Raw genomic sequence first — 21,695 nt, 5'->3', positions numbered from 1 at the left:
TTTTCCGTGTATGATTCCATATTGCAATAATATGATCTCATAAAATAAAGCAATTTATACGAAACATTTTAGTTCTATTTATTAAGCAATGGAGTATATGGTGGTGAAGCCATAAAAGGGTTCATCTGCACAATTTTATCTCTCCAATGTAAAAGGGTGCTTTTACGCCAATATTTGCACCATAATTGAATTTTTCTGCAGCTATCTTTCACAGCGTGAGCTTTCAAAGCTCAATTCAGCATCTGGCTATTCGTTAGAAGAGAGTTTCAATTAAACATAAACAGGGAATTTGTTGAAGCATTTTCATAAAATCCTCTGTGAAAGAAATGATTATTCTCTAAACCAAAGTTTCACGTCATTATGATGCATATATGGTATGTACATCCCCTGCTAACAATGCAAGTTATCAATATTTAAATTAATTTCAAATACGCTTTTATTATTTGGAGCAAGTTGGGTGGATTAGATTTCAATTCAATTTAAACCAATTGGCTTTTGGAAGAAAATCGAAATTGTGCTGTACAGAAATGGATACAACCCGACGTCAAATTTTCTGATAAGCTTAAAAAAACTTTCAGTAGCTGAGATGTTTTCCGGGCAACCTCTAAATGCTTGCTATACAGGATACTTACGGATTCAACGGACTGAGAGCTTAATTCTGAAAGAGATGGCAAAGCGTCCCAGTTTTGCCATCTTATGGCGTCTACACATTAGTAGAAATTTTTTTTAAAGAATTTTAATTTTTAAAGAAAATTTCCCCTATAGGGTAGAGTCAGTACTTTTCGCCACCATTAAGCTTTAGGGGCCTCGTAAGGTGTGATATTTTTGTCAGACTAAAATGAATTTTTGTATAAAGATACTTTGAAGTAATATCTATCTATATATCTAGGATACGTCTCGAGAATTTTAGAGAATCTCATTGAAAAATATGCATTTTCCCCAATTATGCTTGTTTCAGTACTTTTCGCCACCTGTTTTAAAACGAATTTCAATTAATTAAGCGACGTAATAACGTATTGGGATATTAGAACAGAACATATTATGAGTGTTGAAATGCTACTTATTCTTAAATACCTTAAATTGGTTGTTTTATATTAGGTGGCGAAAAAGTGCTTACATAGCGAAAAGGGCTGATTCTACCCTACTTGTAGGCAGAAACGTCAGATTTTTTTTTAAAAAAAAAGGCTATTTTTGACGAAAATTTCTACTAATGTATAGACACCATTAGAGACTACCAAAGTGGACATCGTTATTATACCAAAATACCATTGAATTATTCCATTGTCTTTAGATCCAAAGACAGTGATTATTCCTAATAATAGCCAACCAAATGGATTCGTTTTTTGGGCTTGTTAGAAAAGTTTTGGAATTTTTGACAAGGCTACATGGGTTCCAATCGCTTTGAAACCGGTAATGAACCGGTTATAAAGCGATAAGTTATTTTCGGAGACGTTCTGAGTGATTTATAACCATATAACGCTTTTGTAATCCGCTATTAGATTGAGGTTTGTTTTGTAAAACGCCGAATTAAAAGGGGTTAAATACGGGGATTTTTTTTTAACCATGAATTTCTCATTATATTTTATGGTCTAAGTGGTAGCCATGGTCGAAAATTTGTGTCTGTGCCTCGTTATTCCAAGTGATTCCAATATATTTCAAATGCGTAATTCTTTTAATTATTCAACGGAATATTCCGTGGTTCCCGTATAGTGTTTCATTTATGATACTGTTCATTTCTGTGTTGGAATTGCGCAAGATTCAAATTTTGGTGGTATACAGGCGAATGAAAACATTCGACCGTTGATGGATGATCGCTTTTAGGCGAGTTTGGGGATGTATATGGCTGCATGATGAAAATTAGATTTTGTCAGTCTAATTGATTTTAAGGATTGTGTAATTTGTTCTATATGAAATTCAATCAGAATCTCTCGAGCACTTTCATGAATTTCATGGGTTATAATAGTGTTGTGACGCAAAATATTCGTAAAGGAGTCCCAAAGGTGACACACAAAATTTGCTGAGGAAAATAAAACGATTTAACGGTCAAATAGCGCATTTACATCTCGACCGCTCAGAATAAGAAACGAATAACTCGCAGTAGGTAAATTTTACAGGAGAGCGATTTGTAGCTAAGATTTTACAAGCAGAGTATAGGATTTTTGAAATTTAAAATCTCTATAACTTTGAAAATAATTCACTTTCCAGCATAATATTCACATGGAAGGTAAAGGGTATAAAGAAGTATCCAAAAAGCGAAGGCTGATGAAATCATCAGTTTTTACCTGGATAGAGTGCCGAGGCTTTTGCCCCCTCTAAGCAGTTTCCCATCAGAAAGGGTGTTGAGGCTATTGCACCCTCTACCTGGTTGAGAAGCTTGCATCCTTCTGCCCCAGGAAATGTCGAGTCTATTGCCCCTCTCGATGGCAGAAATAGCGCAAATCCCTCCTGAAGTCTTTGAGGCTTTTGCACCATTCCCGGCTACGCAGAAAGAGAGCCGAGGCTGTTGTCCCCTCTGCCTGCCCGAGGGTGTCCTCGCTCGCGTATGAGGTGTAACTTTTCTTTTGAGTAGTGATTCCAAAACGGTAAACCGGTTTTGAAAAACCGGTAAACCGCCCTATTTTAGAAATGGTTTTAAAACCGGTTTTTAGAGATGAAACCGGTTTAAAACCGTCTCCTTCCAAAATTTTTTTTAATTCTCTTAAGCTTTAGTTTATTTCTTGAAAACCAAGATACATTGCAAAATATAATATTTCCTTGACTTTAGTAGGGAACCTGAATGCAATATGATTCTAAGTGTAATCTGTAGTATGGCAATATGTTAATAATATATAAGGGATAGTAGTAAAAGGTATCCTACGTTTCTTCAACTCTCGAAAAAAATTATTGCCTTAAAGTTTATAGGAAATTATTTCACGACTTTTTCATTTGAAAATATATTATCTTTTAAACCTTAAGCTGTCTACACATTATCAAAAAATTCTGTAAAAAATGACATTAAAAAAAGTTCTTTAAAAAAATCGCCTCCAGACTAGTGAAATTTTTTTTAAAAAAACTGGATTTTTTACAGAAATTTGTATAGTGTGTAGGCGATTTTGTAAAAAAACGACCCATTTTTTTAAAAAATCAAGGTTTTTTCTTTAAAGCTGTCTACACATTATGAGCATTTTTTAAAAAAATTCTTTAAAAAATTTTTTAAAAAATTTTTTAAAAAAAACTGTTTTTTAAAAAAATTTTTTAAAAAAAATGCCTCCACACTAGACTTAATTTTTGTAAAAAATTTCTGACAGATTACTCTCAGCATTTCGCTTGGGATTATTTTTCATGAAAATTTGTCATTTGAGTGGTGGAAAAAGTGTGAAAAGTGTTTGTTGGAATTCCCTGGGATAGTTGTTAGTGAATGTTCGTGGAAAATTTTCCAAAATTGCAAAAGTGCAGTGTTTTTCTACAGAAGTTGTTCCCAGTGGAATCAATATTCCGGAGTGTGTGAACATAACCTCAAAATGTTGTTTTCCCTAAAAATTTTGTGTGACTATCGCAGTTATTTATGTACAGAAATTGTTTTTCTTTGCGATAATCTGGAAACCAAGACATGCTCATCAGAAGAACCGCAGAAATTACTCGGAAGGACAGATTTGTTACCAGGAACAATGGGTAGAGTGGAGAAGAAGGTGTGCAGCTCAAAAGATCCTAGATTCCATTGATCAGCAGCTCTTTCTGGAAAAGCTTCAGGACTTCAGGAAAACTTATGGATACGTTTGGATGAACAGGAGTATTTGTAACCAAGAACATTGACGTAAGTACTATGAATATGCTAAAAAAAAAAACTCGCTGATTTTATTGCAAAGCTATTCCTGCAAAAAATTCAGGACTACAATTGGAAGAGCGTGATAGTGGATGAGGGGAAGGACTTTGAGGAATAATTAGAAAGTGCTTCACCAAAATTCCTGCAAAAATTGATCCAGTGCAACTCTACAAATTTGATTCCGGATACTGGATGACACTGATTTGATTCCGGACACTGGTGATAATTATGATAAATTTTATGAAAAATAAATTCTCATATCGTGGTTTCCAATCCGAAATCTTTTATTGGTTATCCGGTGTACATTAAAGCCTTCTCCCTCTATCCACTACTGTCCAAGCAGGAGTCCCATGGAGGAAGCAAAAGTTTGTAGCCATCTCATCCTTGTGCTTCCGGATGGGAACATTTCCATCGTGGTTGAAAAGGAGGAATGATGGGAGGTGGTTCTGGGGCTTCAAGTGATGGGCTATGGTAACTACGGATGACTCTTGTATGTACTAGGGTCTCCTCAGTGGCTCTGAATAGGTCTATTGTCTTGATTGATTTACCAGGTTCATGTTCCAAAATTCTTCAATTTCCTTCTTTCCATTCATGTTTTAATTTGGTGCACGAGGTTACTGTACCATAACAATCTTCAAGAATACACAGACATCACAACTTTCGGCAACGTCAAAAGAAAAATCAGCGAAAGTGTTCCTCCAAAGCTGGTTTTGATTCCACTGGGAACAACTTCTGTAGAAAAACACTGCACTTTTGCAATTTTGGAAAATTTTCCACGAACATTCACTAACAACTATCCCAGGGAATTCCAACAAACACTTTTCACACTTTTTCCACCACTCAAATGACAAATTTTCATGAAAAATAATCCCAAGCGAAATGCTGAGAGTAATCTGTCAGAAATTTTTTACAAAAATTAAGTCTAGTGTGGAGGCATTTTTTTTAAAAAATTTTTTTAAAAAACAGTTTTTTTTAAAAAATTTTTTAAAAAATTTTTTAAAGAATTTTTTTAAAAAATGCTCATAATGTGTAGACAGCTTTAGTTAAATATTTACAAGACTAAAAAATCAATTGTATACTGAAAAAAAAAAACGATTTAGTACAATCTTGTGAAATATTGTTTTATGTGGAAAAGTAACAAGATGTTTACCTTTCCCTGTCTTCTTAGAACTTTTTATTGAATCTTGCTATATTTTAATTTCACTACATATCTTATTAGACCCAAATTCACCAATACTGTTACACAAGATTCTTGTAAAATTTTTGTCAAAATCTGTTATTTTATTAGTTTCTCAACCAATGGAGTAAAAAACAAAAAAGTTTACCTTTTATAGTATTTCTTCTTTTTTTAATGCCTGTGGAATTTTTTCTTTAAAATGATTTGTGAATTTTGTGTAAATTATAATCATGATTCTCATGATATATAATACCAAAAATTATGCATCGGTGTGTATTCTGTAGAGAGCAGTCTAAAAAATTGACTTTAGAAACCATTCCCGATCGAAAAAGCTAGATTTTTTTTTGAAAAAAGAATAATTTTGACAACACTTTTACAAGATTTTACAAAAAAAAACTTTATAGCGAATATAAGGTAGCGATAAATCTTAGTACTATCTTTCCAATATTCTTTTTTTTTATATTTTTGCGAATATTATTTTGCTTCCGCGAATCAAATTTTCTAAATTTAAGTTTAATAAGATAGGACTTTAAAAATAAAGAGGAAAACTCTTTCGGTTTGTTGGTTAAAACGTTTTTTATACTTTTTTTTAATTTTCCAAGATCTAGAATAGAATTTTTAGGTATTTCCTCATTAAGGTTTTTAAAACAAAAACGTATATAACCAATTAATTTTAAGAAAAAAAATTGTATGAAAAAATAGTTATTTTTACGGAAATCTACATTACCTTAGCTTCACCACGGTACAATATTATTGGAAAAACTCCCAGTAATTTTTCTGCACTCTGAAATTTTCTGAACTTAAATACAAAATAAAGCAATAAAATAAATAGGTCGAGCTTAGTCGATCGGCTAAATTATCGGTCTTCAAAGCTGTGTTCATTCCTATTCTCACCTATGGTCATGAGATTTGGGTAATGACCGAAAGGGTAAGATCGCGAGTACAAGCTGCCGAGATGAGGTACCTTCGAGCGGTAAAGGGAATCACTCGTAGAGATCGAGTGAGGAATGTGGCCGTTCGTGAGGAACTAAGAGTCGAGGAGCTGCTTCTTCGGGTTGAGAGATCACAACTTCGATGGTATGGACATGTTCAACGCATGAATGAAGAAAGATTCCCCAGAAAAGCTATGCAAGCCATTGTGAGGAGACCTCGGCCTCGAGGCAGACCTAGGACAAGGTGGCTGAATCAAATTCAGAATCTTGCCTTGGAACGCCTCGGGATCGAACCCGAACATCTTCCTGAAGTGGCGGAGGACCGACAGGCGTGGGCTGCTAGATTGGATGTCATGGGCCCGCGACCCCAATAGGGATAAGCGGTTGAAAATGAATGAATGAATGAATAAATAAGTTCTGAGAAAAAGAATATATTTATGTGTTCAATAAATTTATGTTACATCAAAGTTAAGGTTCTGAAAAATTGCTCAACATTTCATAATTCATATTTTAATCCTAAATTTGCAACCTGTTTAAAACCGGTTAACCGGTTTCAGAGCCATCCAAAACCGATCAACCGTCTATCCTAAAAACCTGGTTATTTGGAATCACTACTTTTGAGACTACGTCGTCCCGTCTATGTCTCCTGCGTGTCTCTCCTGTCAAATTTATCGGCTTCTCATCATGCGCCATGGATAGCGTGAGTACCGTAATACCTGCCGAAAGAGAACCCTACCACTGCCGAACAAAGAGCCCTGTCGTCTTAGACCTTATGTAAGATGAGGACACTTATGCACAATGACGTCTCGTCTAGCCCTATAAGTTAGTCGTCTCTGGTCTCATTGGCCGTCGCCGCGTCCGTCGACAGGAATGTGGCGTAGTACAGGATGGGAACCCACCACCGGCAAATATTAAGATCCATTGATATTAGCCTAACAAGGAAAAGGCCTCCCACGCTTTCAGACCGAACGTCATCTAATGGTCTAAATGCGCATTACGAAGTGGCTAAGGATCCATTATCCCCTCAGTTATGAGCCCCAAATCTTAAGTTAAATAAACCGTTAAGTTTGAAGATAACCCTACGCCTTCTTAATGCTGCTGGCACCAGCCTAGTCTCTTCCTCCCGCTCTAAAGGTCGTAAAGTCTCATCCGCAACAATAGAAAAATTTAACGGTAACTCCAACTTAGATAACTCATTGTATTGGGCCTAATATTAAGATCTCTACACACTGTGAGCAATTTTTGTAATAAATGATATTTGAAGAAAATTTCCCCTATCATTGTAGATAGAAAGGTATTTTTTTAAAGAGAATTTAAAAAGTGTCGAGGCCAATAAAAAAAACTTAGGATTGCACTCTGTAAAAGCATCTTATCCATAAGTAGTTAGTATAGTTCCGAGTGATAACCTAAGTCCTATTCTGCTCTATCTGTCGCATACTGTAGCAACAAAAAAATCTTTTCTTAGATAATTTCACTTAAAACTCAAATGAGATTCTTAATTGAATGAAAATATTTAAATTGTCGTTCAAGTATTATTACATAAACTGAAGTTAAATTATCAGAAACCCTGATTGATATAATGATTTGTATTGTTCTCGTTTTGTTATGACATCATCAGATTAATAGTTAAATCCCATGAATAGAATTTTGCACTAAATCCGTGGTGTGCAAAATGATTTAATTTTAGGGACATTGTTGGGTGAAAATTATAATGTTTGAGAATTGATGCGGGTGGAAATGAATGAAAATACAATTGATTGAGGTGTTGAGAGACATGGAATTCTCACATCGTGAATTTCAAAAGCACCAAATCAATCGTGAATGGGAAGCAATTTATGTAAATTTAGGAGTGCTCTTTATGATTTGTTGTGACGAATTCAACAATGGTTTTGAAAGTAGAAATAGGGCTAGCACAAGGGGATAAAATTGCCAGTTCACCGTAGAAATTGTCATGATATTTTCTATATCCACTGTATAACACTGGCTTTTCGCATTAAATCGCTCATTAGAATTAACATGGGCACAATTAGTTTGCCTTCGAGCGACTTGTTGCTAGAAAACATTCTTTCGCTTTGCTCAAAAGACGTTGAAAGAAAAATGCAAGGGATGAAAATAGTAAAAATAGAAGAAAAATATGATTAAACTCTTTGAAACAAAATCAGCTTTTGGTTATAGTTGTGCCCCTGTAATATCAAATGAGCTAACAAATTTTATTAGAAATTCATGTCACATCAGTGTGGCATATGTGAGTTTTGATCACTCAAATGGTATTTTCGCCAATGAGAATTATTCTGTGGCAGGATCAAGAGATGTGCCTGCAGAAATTTCGATTCCTAAAATTTCACAACATGTAATTACAAAAGTGTCCTTTTGTCCAACAACTGACATTCCACCGGATGATATTATCCTGGTTCTGAAGCATGTTTTCACACTGTATTTCGCATCGATTTTGGATTGCCATTACTATTATTGTCAATGGAAATGATTTCCATTGTGGGCATTTGAAGGAGTTGTCAGGTTCAGCATTATAAATATATTGTCTGTTCTCACATCTCTTCATGGTTTTGAAGATATTTACTACAACCATAAACTCAAATAAATCAATGTACTAAATCTTCATATTTAAGGTTCGTTCTTTTGGACCCGTGGTAACATGAATTTTCGATAGTTCAGAAAACGATGTGTTTTTAAAATATGTTTTAATGGCAATCGGGCACTCAATGGGTCAAGTGGTAGAGCACTCGCTCTATGATGCAAGGTTGCCGGTTTCGAATCTCCTTTAGATCACCAGGATTTTTTCTGGCGTTAGGGCAGAATCACATTGACAGTGACATTGCTCACCGTCACCGTCAAAGCCCTCACCGTATTTCGTTGATTTACGCATTTTTATTGCAATTCTTACGCAAATTTTCCATTATGATATTACTTTGTCTCATACTCGGTGGCACTAGGTGAAAATAGTATAAGAAAATTGAATAAATAAAGCGAAAATGCGATAAACGGTAAGCAAAAAAAAAAGCTGTAGGATTTTTTTGCTATAGTTTTTCGTACAGTTTTTTTGCTCACCGTTTATCGAATTTTCGTTTTTTTTTCTTCAATTTTCTTCTATTATTTTCACCTAGTGCCACCGAGTATGAGATAATGTAACACGGTAATTGAGAATTTGCGTAAAAATTAAAATGAAAATGCGTAAATCAACGAAATACGGTGAGGGCTTTGACGGTGATGGTGAGCATTTTACTGTCAATGTGATTCTGCCCTTAAAGGTGTTTGGATTACACCCAAAGAACTTCACTGCACTTGATTCCACAGGGCACTGACAACCCCATCTCTCTATAAGAAAAAATAATAATGGATCTCCCGAACTTCAAATAGTGAAAACACGGAATTTCGACCTGGTTCTTCTCTTCCTCTATTTTCTAGTTAACATTTCAGAAATGGATGGCTCATGGATCAGGTATGAGAATTGGTGGGAAAAGGTTTCAGGGAATTCTTTCACTATCCCTTTTACATTTATGGACGATATGCACATGAAGGTGGTCAGACTGGGATAGTGTCGAACCCAAACTCTCCTTGCGGGAAGGCCTAAGTTCCTCTACAGAACGTTGTGCCTCCTAATGGAAATCTAAATAGACATTATTTGACTCAATTGTTGTTTTTTAAACGAAGGGTCTAATTCACAATAAAATAAAATTGAATTTATTTTGAAGATTTCCAAACTCCTGACGAACTTTGAAGCAGATTAGATGGATATCAAAAGAGAAGTTATAAATAAGTAGAGAAAAGCGTGCTAACTTCCGATACCTTAAGCTTCGGATTTTTGCCTACATTGTTAATAGATTTGGGGGTCCGTGGTGCAATTGGTAAGAGCGTTCGACTCTTGGGCGGTGTGACCTCTGGCTCGACTGTCACAGTTGTGAGTTCGAGTCCCGCCCGGTGCAAATGATTGAAGCATCTAAACGGAAATTTTTCATGAATCACTGTGAACTGAATAATAAACTTGTAAACTGAAATGTACAAAATGGCAATAAAAGCGTGGTTACATCTAAATAAATAAAATACATAAGGGGAAAGGCTCATAATTTTGGACAGTTTCTAAATTTGGACACTTTGAGGATAAAATTGGACACTAAAAATAAATTGATTAAAATTATGGATTTTTATTCCAATATTTGATGAACAATGAATTCTATCCAAATATTTGTTCTTTTTGGAAGATTTTAACACTAAATATGTTAAATTTTGAATATAATTTGAGGTAAAATTGCTTTGTTGAAAATTCAGTGTGAGCAATTGCTTACGAGAAATATGACAGAACTTCGTGTTTACTTCAGTCTTATTTAACTGTGGTGAAGGACTAACAATGCTTCTTCGCTTTTTTTGAGTGCTATTATTGAATATTCATTGAATATTGTGTTGATTCACGTTACTGATGATTTGTACATTTGACCTGAAGTGAGATTTGCCTTGTAAATTATATTTTTCGTGTGAAAAATGGGAAAGTTTTTAAGACATTTACCAGTGAGGTGATGGTTCTTATTTTGGACAGGTGTTTTTCTCACGAAATTTCGTGAAGTTTTAGCTTTTGTGATGACTAGGTTGGACAAATGCCTGGAGAAACAAAGGAGCATCATCTCTACGAAAAAGATGTAGCGAGAAAAGCCTTGAAATGCTCCCGGATAGGTCAAGAAATACGCGAATCCGCACGTACGTGGATTACCGAAGTCAAATCACTTTAATGAATGATATGGAAAGTGTCCGGGTTTCTTGTGACATTATACGTTTCCCTTACATGAAGAGGAAGAGGACTTGGTAAGATTGGTTCATGAAATGAAGAACAATGGGCATCCTCTTGAGGCGGATTAGCTGTCCAAATTTACAGCCAAGTTGTCCAAATTGATAACCAAGTTGTCCAAAATTCGAGTCAAATTCACCTCTACATATCAATTCATTTTTAAACGTATTAGGACAAATTTTAGTAAAAACAAAGACAATAAACCCTTGTCAAGTTTCTAAGCAACCCTTCTGAAAAGAGAGTAACAAAAAAAGTCAATTAGTATTGAAAATAACGCACTTCAAACTCAGTACATTGATGCTTATAAGCACCCTGTCCAAAATTATGAGCCCTTACCCTACTGTTAATAGATTTGACCCTTAGCTCTTTTCTGGAAATTTGAGGTATTAGCTATTAACTCTTTCGCGTCTTTAGGGTCATATATGACCCGGGGAAAAAAGTTTCTTTTTGGCTATTTACATTAATTGAAATCTAACTGGAGTCTTGAGAAAATGAGCCAAGAATCTTACATCCTTCTATTATGATGTCGTGCACGAACAGATAGATTTCAATTAAGGTAAATACCCAAAAAAAACTTTTTTCCCCGAGTCATGACATTACCCTAAAGACGCGAAAGAGTTAAAACACAATACTGCAATGGTTCAAATTCATAAAAAACAGTTAAACAAAAAGTCACTTTCCCGAGTCTCAGTCTCACTTTCCCCTAATAAAATGGTAATGAATTAAAATTTAAGTTCAGAAATATTGAAACTTGTAAACCAAAAATTTGATTCTCTATTCATTAGTTAAACAATTGAAAAGTCCCAAAAAAAAATGGCACATGATCGAGAGAATGCCTGAACCTTGAAAAGACCAATTTTCGACACTTTTATGTATTTTTCAATTATTTTTTAACCCGTTCCTACGTGTACTCTAGACGGTATACGAAATTCCACAATACCCATTTTTTTTTAAATATGACGGGAAAGCGCGCTACCTTCGGACGTCTCAATCTCAAGCTTCAAATGACTCCTTTTTTCAACCATATTGAAACTTCGAACTACCTTTCGAGCTTATTTAAGCAATTAAGGATAAATTGCATTTCAAAATCAGGACAAGAGGTACTCGTAAATATCACTGTCCTTTAGAATGACGGTACTTTAGGAAAATTTGCTGCAATGCTGCCCATGAGTTTTCCCATTGACGAGAAAAATCTTTTTCTACGGTTGAGATGTGTCGGAAGAGGAAAAGGTAATATAGACCCATAAACATTCCCTCACGGACCGCTCTTTGAATTGTAAAGAGGCACACATTGAGAGCAAATGGAAAATCATATATGACTGCTTCAAATATTGATTCAATATGCAAAATTGCATTTCCGTGTGATGGTTTGAAGGATGTATGGCGAAAGAGTGACGGCGTGATTAAAATACGATTACCATTGACTGGCAAACTGAAGGAAATGATGCTGAGGATGTGGAAAAAGAACACGTAGAATTCGACGTGACTTTTCACGAAACTTTCCTTCCGCAAATGGCACAAAAAGGAATCCCACCCACTTTTCTGCAACTTTGCATTTAATTTCCAAGTGCAAAGACATGGATTTTTGCAGTTTATTTGAAGAAAAAAAGTCTCCTTTGAAATTGATTTTGTGTTACAGCGTCAAATCACAATGAAAATATTTCATATTCAGTCAATTCTTTTCGGCTTTTCTTTTCTTTTTTCTTTGCTATTGCAAACAGAAAATGTGGTTATAGGCGTCAAACATGATTCCCGTCTTTGGAACCGAAAATGGTGATCCAGAAGAAAGTTGAAGGGAAAAATGAAGACACACACATGGTAGAAAATTTCAATTCACAGCATTCCAATGAGGATCGCAATTTTCATAATAAAACATCCCTTACGTTCGTTATTCAATTTAGAAATTCCTCTTTCTTGCGTTTATTTATTATTCTTCTGCCATCACTTGAACATTTGCATACAATTTTTGGTCTAGCTATGGATATTTTCCACCCCATAAATGCCCTTCTTTGCGCGAGAATACTTGGGTGTCGTCTACAATGAAAATTCTCCATTTAACAAGAAAAAAAGAAGAATTCTAAACCATCCCCAAATAAAAATAAAATTGCTGGAAGAAATTTAGAACAATGAAGGAAAAAAAATAAAGGAATCGATTCACGAAAATATCATAATTCACATCTAAATATTATTTGTTACACTTTTTGTCAATACTTTGAAAAAATTTGCATTAGTTTTCATTCTTTCGACATAATTTTTATTACTCAGAGTACAAATTGACTTAAGTTCTAATTAAGCATGATTCTGACCCACATAAAGGTTCAAAATTCAAATGAAATTCACATGAAAGATACTCAAAATTTCGAAGAACGTGCCTGTAAATCTTATTTTAACTATATTCTTTTACAGGAATCAAAAATTTTCTATGTAAAGTAAGTTGCAAATAAACTATCAAATTAATAAATTGTCGGTTTGATTAGCAACTGTGCTAACTGCATTTACTTTATCACTACATTTATTGTACACAATGAATCGCTGTGTAACATTTACAACATATGTATACACACAGAAAATGTAATTAGCACAGTTGTTGATGCAACGGGCGAAGTGTAAGATTCATCAAATCGCACGCAGCTTTGATTTTGATATTTGCATTAATTTACTTATATTTCTCCTATTTATTTGTGACTTGAATTTTAGTGTGTTATAGTTAAGATTGAGAGCTCTCTAACTTCTAATGAGTTCTAACTTCTAAATGAGTTCTACTTCCCCTGTAGACTCTGGCTCTAGTTATAAATAATATTCTATCTTCGGTGTTTATTGAACGATTTTACAGAATTTTTTCTTATCCTTTGATTATTACTCTCGAAGCCTATCTAATCGTACCAGCAATAGGTCACACACCGCCTATGCTCAATGCATCCTCACCCGTGCTGTAAATGGTTTAGGCTTGGCAGGATTCTTTATAAGAATTTATTAGCCGATTTTAACCGAAAGCAGTATATACTCGTATATAGTTCAACTTATCACCATTCCAGTCCGGAGCTTAAACTGTAAGAGATATTGACTTCCGATTGTAAAACACCCGCAATACAAAAACATTATCTCCTGACATTTTTTGCATCCTCTTTATACTCTCCAAAACCTTGTTTTTTTTTAAGTTTTTCTAAAAAGTAGCTCAAGCTTTTTCAGTAATTTTCAAAAATGCGTTAGATGTAGCTCAGGCGAATATTTCGTCCATATCCACATGATCTGCTTGACTTGCTACATGACCTCAACCAATTGCTTTGCGCAGTGCAATCGTTTACTTTTGAGGTTGCGAGATTTGGAAACGGTATGGTGCACACAATTGACCTGGCAGCCCATGGCGTCATGGATTTTGGTTTATTATGAGAATCTTGCGAATTCTTAAATAATTTTACGAACAAAAAGTTCGTAAAATGTCTGGCAATTTCGTTCATACAAACATATGTCCGGGAAATTCGCCATTTTGAACTTTGAAGGACTCATTTTTCAACCAATTTGGTTGAATTTGTTTTTTTTTTCTTGGAACTTCTTATTCAACTATACCAGTCCCAATGAGGTAATTAATTGATCAAGCACTTGATTTGTTTTTTCTCGAATATCTGTTTTTCTTTATGCGTAAGCATGTTAATAATGTCAAAAAACATTTCAAGATGCGCACTTTTTATCTAATCTAATGAATCAGAAGAATTTTCTGCTTTATAACCAATTAACCCGGTAATAAACCGATATAGGAGTAAAAGAAGCACCTTTGAATTTGAGCAGCCTTAAGATTGGGTGTCTTCTCCTATTTTTAAATGGAACTTAGCCTTACAGTGATAGGTCCACAAGTCCATTCTAAAATTAAATTAAACCAAAAATTCAGTTGTATCATTCCTAATAACGGTTTTCCAAGGTTAAAGGGTAACAAGGTTCTAGAGAGCGTATTTCTCATCCGAATAGAATCATGTTTGGACTCCTTTGAAAGATTTTGGAATTTTCGATAAGACTGAATCGGTTCGAATCTGTTCTGTACCGGTTTACAACGGATAACTAATTTTTATCCGAAATTTGTAATAGTCTTGAGGTGTATTTTGAGCAAAGTTTTGAGTGATTTATAAATCGATTTAAATCGATTGTGAACCCGGAATGAACCGGTTGTAAACGGATGAGCAATCTTTGTTCGAAAATTAATTCTATTACTCTTAAAACTAATTTGTGTCATCTTTTGAGTCATTTATGAATCCGTATAAATCGTTTGAGAACCGATAAACAGTAAGTGAAGCGAAAGTCTTTTTGGGGTATAGAATTTAGGTCAGGAGTTCGAGCACTATGCAACGCTTTGCAGTTATTTTAATTATTTTTATTTTTATTTCGTCAAAATTTTATTTCTAAAATTCTATCTGAATTGAAAGAACTACTTATAGTTGCTTGTAAAGAATTTCAGATAGGGTGGCGGCATTACTTTTGGCCTGTCTTTACTTGTTGCCTCGTCGAATTGATTCCAATCGATTATAGTCCGATATTAATCCTATGCAATATTAGCCAAATTATAAATTGGTCTATCCAAAATTTAAAAGTATATTTATTGTTTTTCGAAATAAGAAGCTTTCATCGTATTAGAGAAACAGAAGGCGATGGGGTTTCTCGGAAGGTGACGTTATGTGTGACTGTGGGGTAGTCCAAACTACTCCCCATTTGTGTATTTGTCCTTTGTCACCTGCATCTTGTGATGCAGAAGCTTTAATGTCGGCAAGTGCTGCCGCCATTGACGTAGCCCGTTTCTGGCCAAGACATGTTTAATTTTTTAATGCCTCGACTCGATTAATAATAATAATAATCGTATTAGAGAATATTTTAACGAATTGGGAAATTTGAATAAAATTAAAACTGGTTGTTTAATTATTCCCTAAATATTTTCGGTTTTGCAATGCAAAGTCCGCGTGAAAGTTCATGCAATGTCCTCATCCGAAGCTACAATTTTATCCTGAATTCCAGTAGTTTATTGAATATTCTGTTTACAGAGGCATAAAAATATTGCACAGACATAATATCAATTTAATTACATGTTCAAAAGTTTGTGGTGGCCTATATTTTATGAATGGCATTTCTAAGACCCCTGCTCCAATTTGAGTGATTTCCGATTAACTAGTCAAGATTTAAAAATTTTAACTTAAGTTGTTTGAACGGAAAAATAGATTTTTTAGGAATATTTATGGATGTGGCTATTTATCAAGAAGAAATATTCCTTTAATTCAAAATAATTACAGTATATATTTTTTATTTTTGGAAATTTCTCACCATAATGCTTCGTTTAGTTTGTGTTGACAACAAAAAATGGGACAAGTCCCAGGTGAGTTACAGTGTTCACTGTTTGACAATTATGCAGATTTTACTCCACGCTGAAAATATTCATCGAATGCGACAAAATAATGCAATTATATATATGGAACAATTTTCATTTTCTCCATGGTATATTCCATTTAGTTAATACATATTAATTGAAAGGATTGAAAGTGTGTAATGCAAAGCGACAGTGTCAACATGGAATTTGTGTGTTATGCAGTTGGAGTGTTTGCATAGACTTACATGAGGATTTCTTGATTTATACCCATTATTCCCTGCCATTGTTGGGTCTCTCCTGATTAGAGCAAATTGATACAGTGAAAGGTATATGGGTTTTCAAAGTAATTTTCTGCCAGCCCCAGATGCTTTATTCGTATTGGTGATGTGTGTATTGGAAAATGGGAAGCCAGAACAATATTTATTTACCAGAGAAATTCAACGTAATTACCTGCCTTTGTCGCGGCTGTCACACCACTTTGGACTGAATTTATACCACGACCATGGGGTGAAGGCTCTCTTGGTGCCACACAATCTCAAATGCGGGAAGCACATTATTTATTCAATTAAGCTCATTTAGACATTTCTAAGGGTTTGCGTTTCGTAATATGTGTGATTGAATTATAATTGTCTTCAAATATTATTGAAGGTAATTTTGAAAGCAGTCACTCGATTGGAAACTTTAACGATTTTATCAAGGAGCAGTACAATGATGAAACAGCACGTGACAGTGCCACCGCACCTCTTATGATCATTTTGAGCACCTGTACATACAATATTATAGGTAAAATTGCTGATGATACTATAAGAAACAAACTAGTATAATTTTCCTTTGACATTGTGTTTTATTGTACGGTAAATTTTCATCCATTTACTTTGACAATTTATTTTGGTTTATTTTAGAAACTGGGGCACCACCAAACAGAGTTAAACTCCTAATATTCGGCTGTTTGGGACCGAATATGACAGATAAAAAATAATACTTACTAAAATGCTCTACGACACACTTACCTTACGACTTAAGCCGAAAGACGGTTTAAAACCAAAATAATAATTAGATTATATTTCCATTAGTTTCCAACTAAGCCGTTACTAGGCTTAAGTCGAGAAACGGCTTAGCTAGTAGGTAATTGATAGGAGTTTATTATAATCATTATTTTGATTATAATTACGTTAAGCCGTCTCTTGAGGTAAGTCGTAGGTGTATCCAGCATCATAGGTGTTTCCAGGTCGATTGAGAGATTTTCCATGCTTTAAGCTCAAAGTTGGACTGGCTCAATTGATTTTAGACTGATATCTCCGGTGATTTCCAGTGAAAAGTCACCCTGAGATGAAAACACTTTTTTGGTTTTACCCAGAGTTTTCGATCCTAATGGGGATCTTCTTCAGTGTTCAGCTAAATTGTGTTTCCAGAGCTTTTTTTTGGGATCCTGTGGTTCATGGGGAGTCAGGTTAATGTGGGACAGTTTTTTCGTTTGTGAGGTGTTGTAAAAAGTACACAGTAAAAAATACAAAAATAACTTTTTGCTGTGTTTTTTTTTTTTGTAAAAAACTAATCTTTTTTGTGGCTGTTTTTTTTCGTAGTCTTTGTCTTTGTTTACATGTAACTACAGAATCGAAAGCCAAAAAGAGAAAAAGCAAAGACAAAGACCATGAGGAAAACCGCCACAAAAACACTTAGTTAGTTTTTCACAAAAAGAAAACCTCAGCAAAAAGTAAAAAAAATAGTGAGAAAAGTTCATCAAAAAGATAAAAAATTGCCCCACATTTACATTCTGCAAGTGATGATCCAGAACACCATGAACTACACGATCCCTAAGAAATACTCTTGAAACCCAATTTAGCTGATCTCTGAAGAAGATCCCCATTAGGATCGAAAGCTCTGGGAAAAACCAAAAAAGTGTTTGCATCTTAGGGTGACTACCTTTTCACTGTCAATCACCGGAGATAGCCCTCTAAAATTCCATGTTCTACAAAAAATTCGTAGGTTCTTGGTACGATTCTTGGGTTGTTGCCGTGAAATCCGTCCAATCCGTAGTTTAGTTGTTTACATCTTGAAGTGTAATTTTGGGAGAGCTTTTGAATAGTTTATGAAACCGTTTAAATCGGTTGACTGTAAATGATGTGAAAGTACTTTTGAGGTATAGCTTCTAAGTCACGACCACTAGTTCGAGTACTTCGCAAAGCCTGGGACCCTTTACAAACCCCTTTTTGGTTTATTTCGACAACCGCTTCTAGAATTTTTCCATTTTCGAATATGTTTTCGAGATAGTCATGGTCGATATTTTGTCTTTGGACATCTATGTTCAAAAAACATTTCGATATCGAATTGTCGAGGATCAGTGTTAAACTACTCTGAGGGTTTGTTTTTCAACTGACTCGCCTAAATTTGAATTTTTTTTTGAAAGATCTTCAAATTTCCAACCCGGCTGAATCGGATTTAACTGGTAAAGTATCCGTAAATGATATATCTTTCTCTATTCTACTTTTCTATTTGTTCGAATGCTTATTACGTACTCATACTGAAATAATCTAAAATTATATTTTTCTTAAGCATTTTTTTTTATTCATTCATTCATTTTCAACCGCTTATCCCTATTGGGGTCGCGGGCCCATGACATCCAACTTAGCAGCCCACGCTTGTCGATCCTCCGCCACTTCAGGAAGATGTTCGGGTTCGATCCCGAGGCGTTCCACGGCAAGATTCTGAATTTGATTCAGCCACCTTGTCCTAGGTCTGCCTCGAGGCCGAGGTCTCCTCACCATGGCTTGCATAGCTTTTCTGGGGAATCTTTCTTCATTCATGCGTTGAACATGTCCATACCATCGAAGTTGTGATCTCTCAACCCGAAGAAGCAGCTCCTCGACTCTTAGTTCCTCACGAACGGCCACATTCCTCACTCGATCTCTACGAGTGATTCCCTTAACCGCTCGAAGGTACCTCATCTCGGCAGCTTGTACTCGCGATCTTACCCTTTCGGTCATTACCCAAATCTCATGACCATAGGTGAGAATAGGAATGAACACAGCTTTAAAGACCGATAATTTAGCCGATCGACTAAGCTCGACCTTCCTCAGCACGCTTCTGCCAAGCTCCCTCATTACTGCAGAAGCCTGACCGATTCGCGACGAGAGTTCTGCCTCCATCCTACCATCACTCGTGAATAACACCCCGAGATACTTGAACTTCTCCACCTGTGTCAATGAGTCTCCACTAACATGTAGAGTGCACTCCACAGATTGTCGGGAAATCACCATTACTTCCGACTTATCCACGTTCACCTTCATACCTGTTTCGGCACAAACATTTACAAATCGGTCAAGTGTGCGCTGAAGCTCTTCCTCGGAAGATCCAAAAAGAACCAAATCATCTGCATAGAGGAGATGGCTCACCCTGAAATCCCCAATACGAATCGCATTCCGCCCCCGACTGCGTTCCATAATCTTGTCCATATATATTATGAACAACAATGGTGATAGAACACACCCTTGACGCAGTCCAACACCCACTTGAAAACCTTCCGATTTGGATCCGTTTACACGAACACAGCTACTACAGTCTCTGTACATTGACTGAATGGCTCCTACCAATTCTTCATCCAGTCCGTACTCGTGCAGTACATCCCAAAGTTGTTCTCTCGGTACTCGGTCATATGCTTTTTCCAAATCTATGAAACAAGCATAGAGTGGAATTGCATACTCCCAAGCCTTTTCGACAATCATCCTCAGGGTAAAAAGCTGATCCGTGGTGCTTCTACCAGGTCTGAAACCGCATTGTTCCTCACCCAGTCTGGGTTCGACTATTTCTCGGCATCTTCTCTCAAGGATTTTGGCATACACTTTGCCGGGCAAACTCAGAAGGGAAATTCCCCTATAATTGGAGCAATCTTTCTTGTTTCCCTTCTTGAATATGGGTATAATGACCCCAACTTGCCAGTCCTTCGGTGCTCTCCCACTTTGCCAAGCCACCTTAATGACACGTGTGAGCCAATTGGCACCCGCTATACCCATGAGTTTTAGCATTTCGGGACGTATTTCGTCAATTCCTGCAGCTTTTCCATCCTTCAATTTACTAATCGCATACAGGACTTCACTCTCTGAAGGACTACTTTCCTCCCTGCCTTTACTCGTGGGTACGTCATCATCAGTGCCTTGCTGAGGATTGAGCAATTCTGAGAAGTACTCTTTCCAGCGATTTAAAACCTCTTCCTCTTTGGTCAGAAGATTCCCTTCCTTGGATGTTACTCCTTGGATGGAATTGCTCTTCTTCCCTCGGAGTCTTCGGACTGTTTGCCAGAAAGTTTTGTTTGCCGTCCTATAGTCAAGCTCCAGCTTTTCACCGAACTTTTTCCACGCCTCCTCTCTAGCGGCTTTAACTGCGAGCTTTGCAGCCTTTCGCGCCTCAACATAACGATCACGAGAATCAGAATCCTTACGTTGTATGTACAACTTGTAAGCCTTCTTTTTCTCTGAAACGGCTTCTTTTACTCCCGGTGTTCCCCACCAAGATGACCGTTTCACGTTGTTCGTCACATTAATGCGCTTAACGCCACAAGCTTCTGTAGCCGAGGCCAAAATGGCTGTTTGGAAGCAGGCCCATTCAGCCTCAATGTCAGAAGGAGACTGTGGAATTTGTTCAAACCTTTCTTGTATGCCCTTCACAAATTTTTCCTCAACGTCTTTCTTCTTGAGACTCTCCCACCTAATGCATTTAAGCACTTTGCTCTTACCCTTAGGTAGAGCGGGAGGATCTTCGTTGAGGTTAATTTTTGCAAAGATCAGGTGGTGATCAGTTGACAGTTCAGCACTGTTAAAAACTCGAACGTCTTGGACAATTCTTCTATCAACACCGGGAACCAGGACAAAGTCAATTATTGACTTAAGTCCTCGTTTTGTGTCTTCCCAGGTGTATTTATGAATCTCCTTGTGCTGGAAAAAGGTATTCATGATCGAATAACCTTTGATTGCGCAGAAATCCAGCAACATTTTACCGTTCGGGTTCTCACTCTTATCCCCGTTCTTCCCAATCACACCCCTCCATGTCTCAGAGTCAACACCAACATGGGCATTGAAATCCCCAAACAACACAACTGAATCCGCTTCAGAAGATGCCTTATTCAGGACTTCCTCCACTTCATCTAGGAAAGCTGGGTACTCTGACGATGCGTTCGGTTCGTACACCTGCAACACCGCCAGGGAAGATCTCTCAAGTTTGATCTTGATACCCATCACTCTCCCACTGTGTGTCCAGACATCACAAACCCTGTCTGACAGCCGAGGGCTTGTGAGTATCCCCACACCCGCCTGTGCAGACATTTCCGGTGCCACTCCGGACAGGAAAAGTTGCCACCCTTCCTCAAGATCCACAGTTCCACTACCTCTTTGCTTAGTAGACGAAACACCAATTATATCTAATTGGAATCTTTTTGCTTCGCTCTTAAGCTCCTGGTGCTTCCCTGTGAGTGAAAAGATATTCCATGTAGCCATTCTGAAGTGCCGTTGTCGTCGTGGTAGGCTTGTCAAACCTGATGTCACTCCAGAGCCTCTTCCGTTACTCTGGTGCCCTCCGACCCCGGGACCAGCGGTTGAAGCAACAGCTTGTCCATTGTCTCGCGTAGGTCGTTTCCGGTGCAATCCGTCCGACAT

The 21,695-nt window shown here is 36.4% G+C and overlaps 1 protein-coding gene across 1 annotated transcript; it reads right to left on the bottom strand.

The window, feature by feature from the left end:
- Positions 1-15,325: 15,325 nt before the first annotated feature.
- LOC129801000 (uncharacterized) lies at positions 15,326-21,695 on the bottom strand. Its single transcript, XM_055845751.1, has 2 exons — positions 19,980-21,695; positions 15,326-15,490 (listed from the first exon to the last, which is right to left on the bottom strand). The coding sequence occupies exons 1-2, from the start codon at positions 21,693-21,695 to the stop codon at positions 15,326-15,328; spliced, it is 1,881 nt and encodes a 626-aa protein (XP_055701726.1).

Source organism: Phlebotomus papatasi, chromosome 2, assembly GCF_024763615.1.
Source record: "Phlebotomus papatasi isolate M1 chromosome 2, Ppap_2.1, whole genome shotgun sequence".
Lineage (NCBI taxonomy): Eukaryota > Metazoa > Arthropoda > Insecta > Diptera > Psychodidae > Phlebotomus > Phlebotomus papatasi.
The sequence above is the reverse complement of the archived record's forward strand: the minus strand, read 5'-3'. Positions and strand labels throughout refer to the sequence as shown.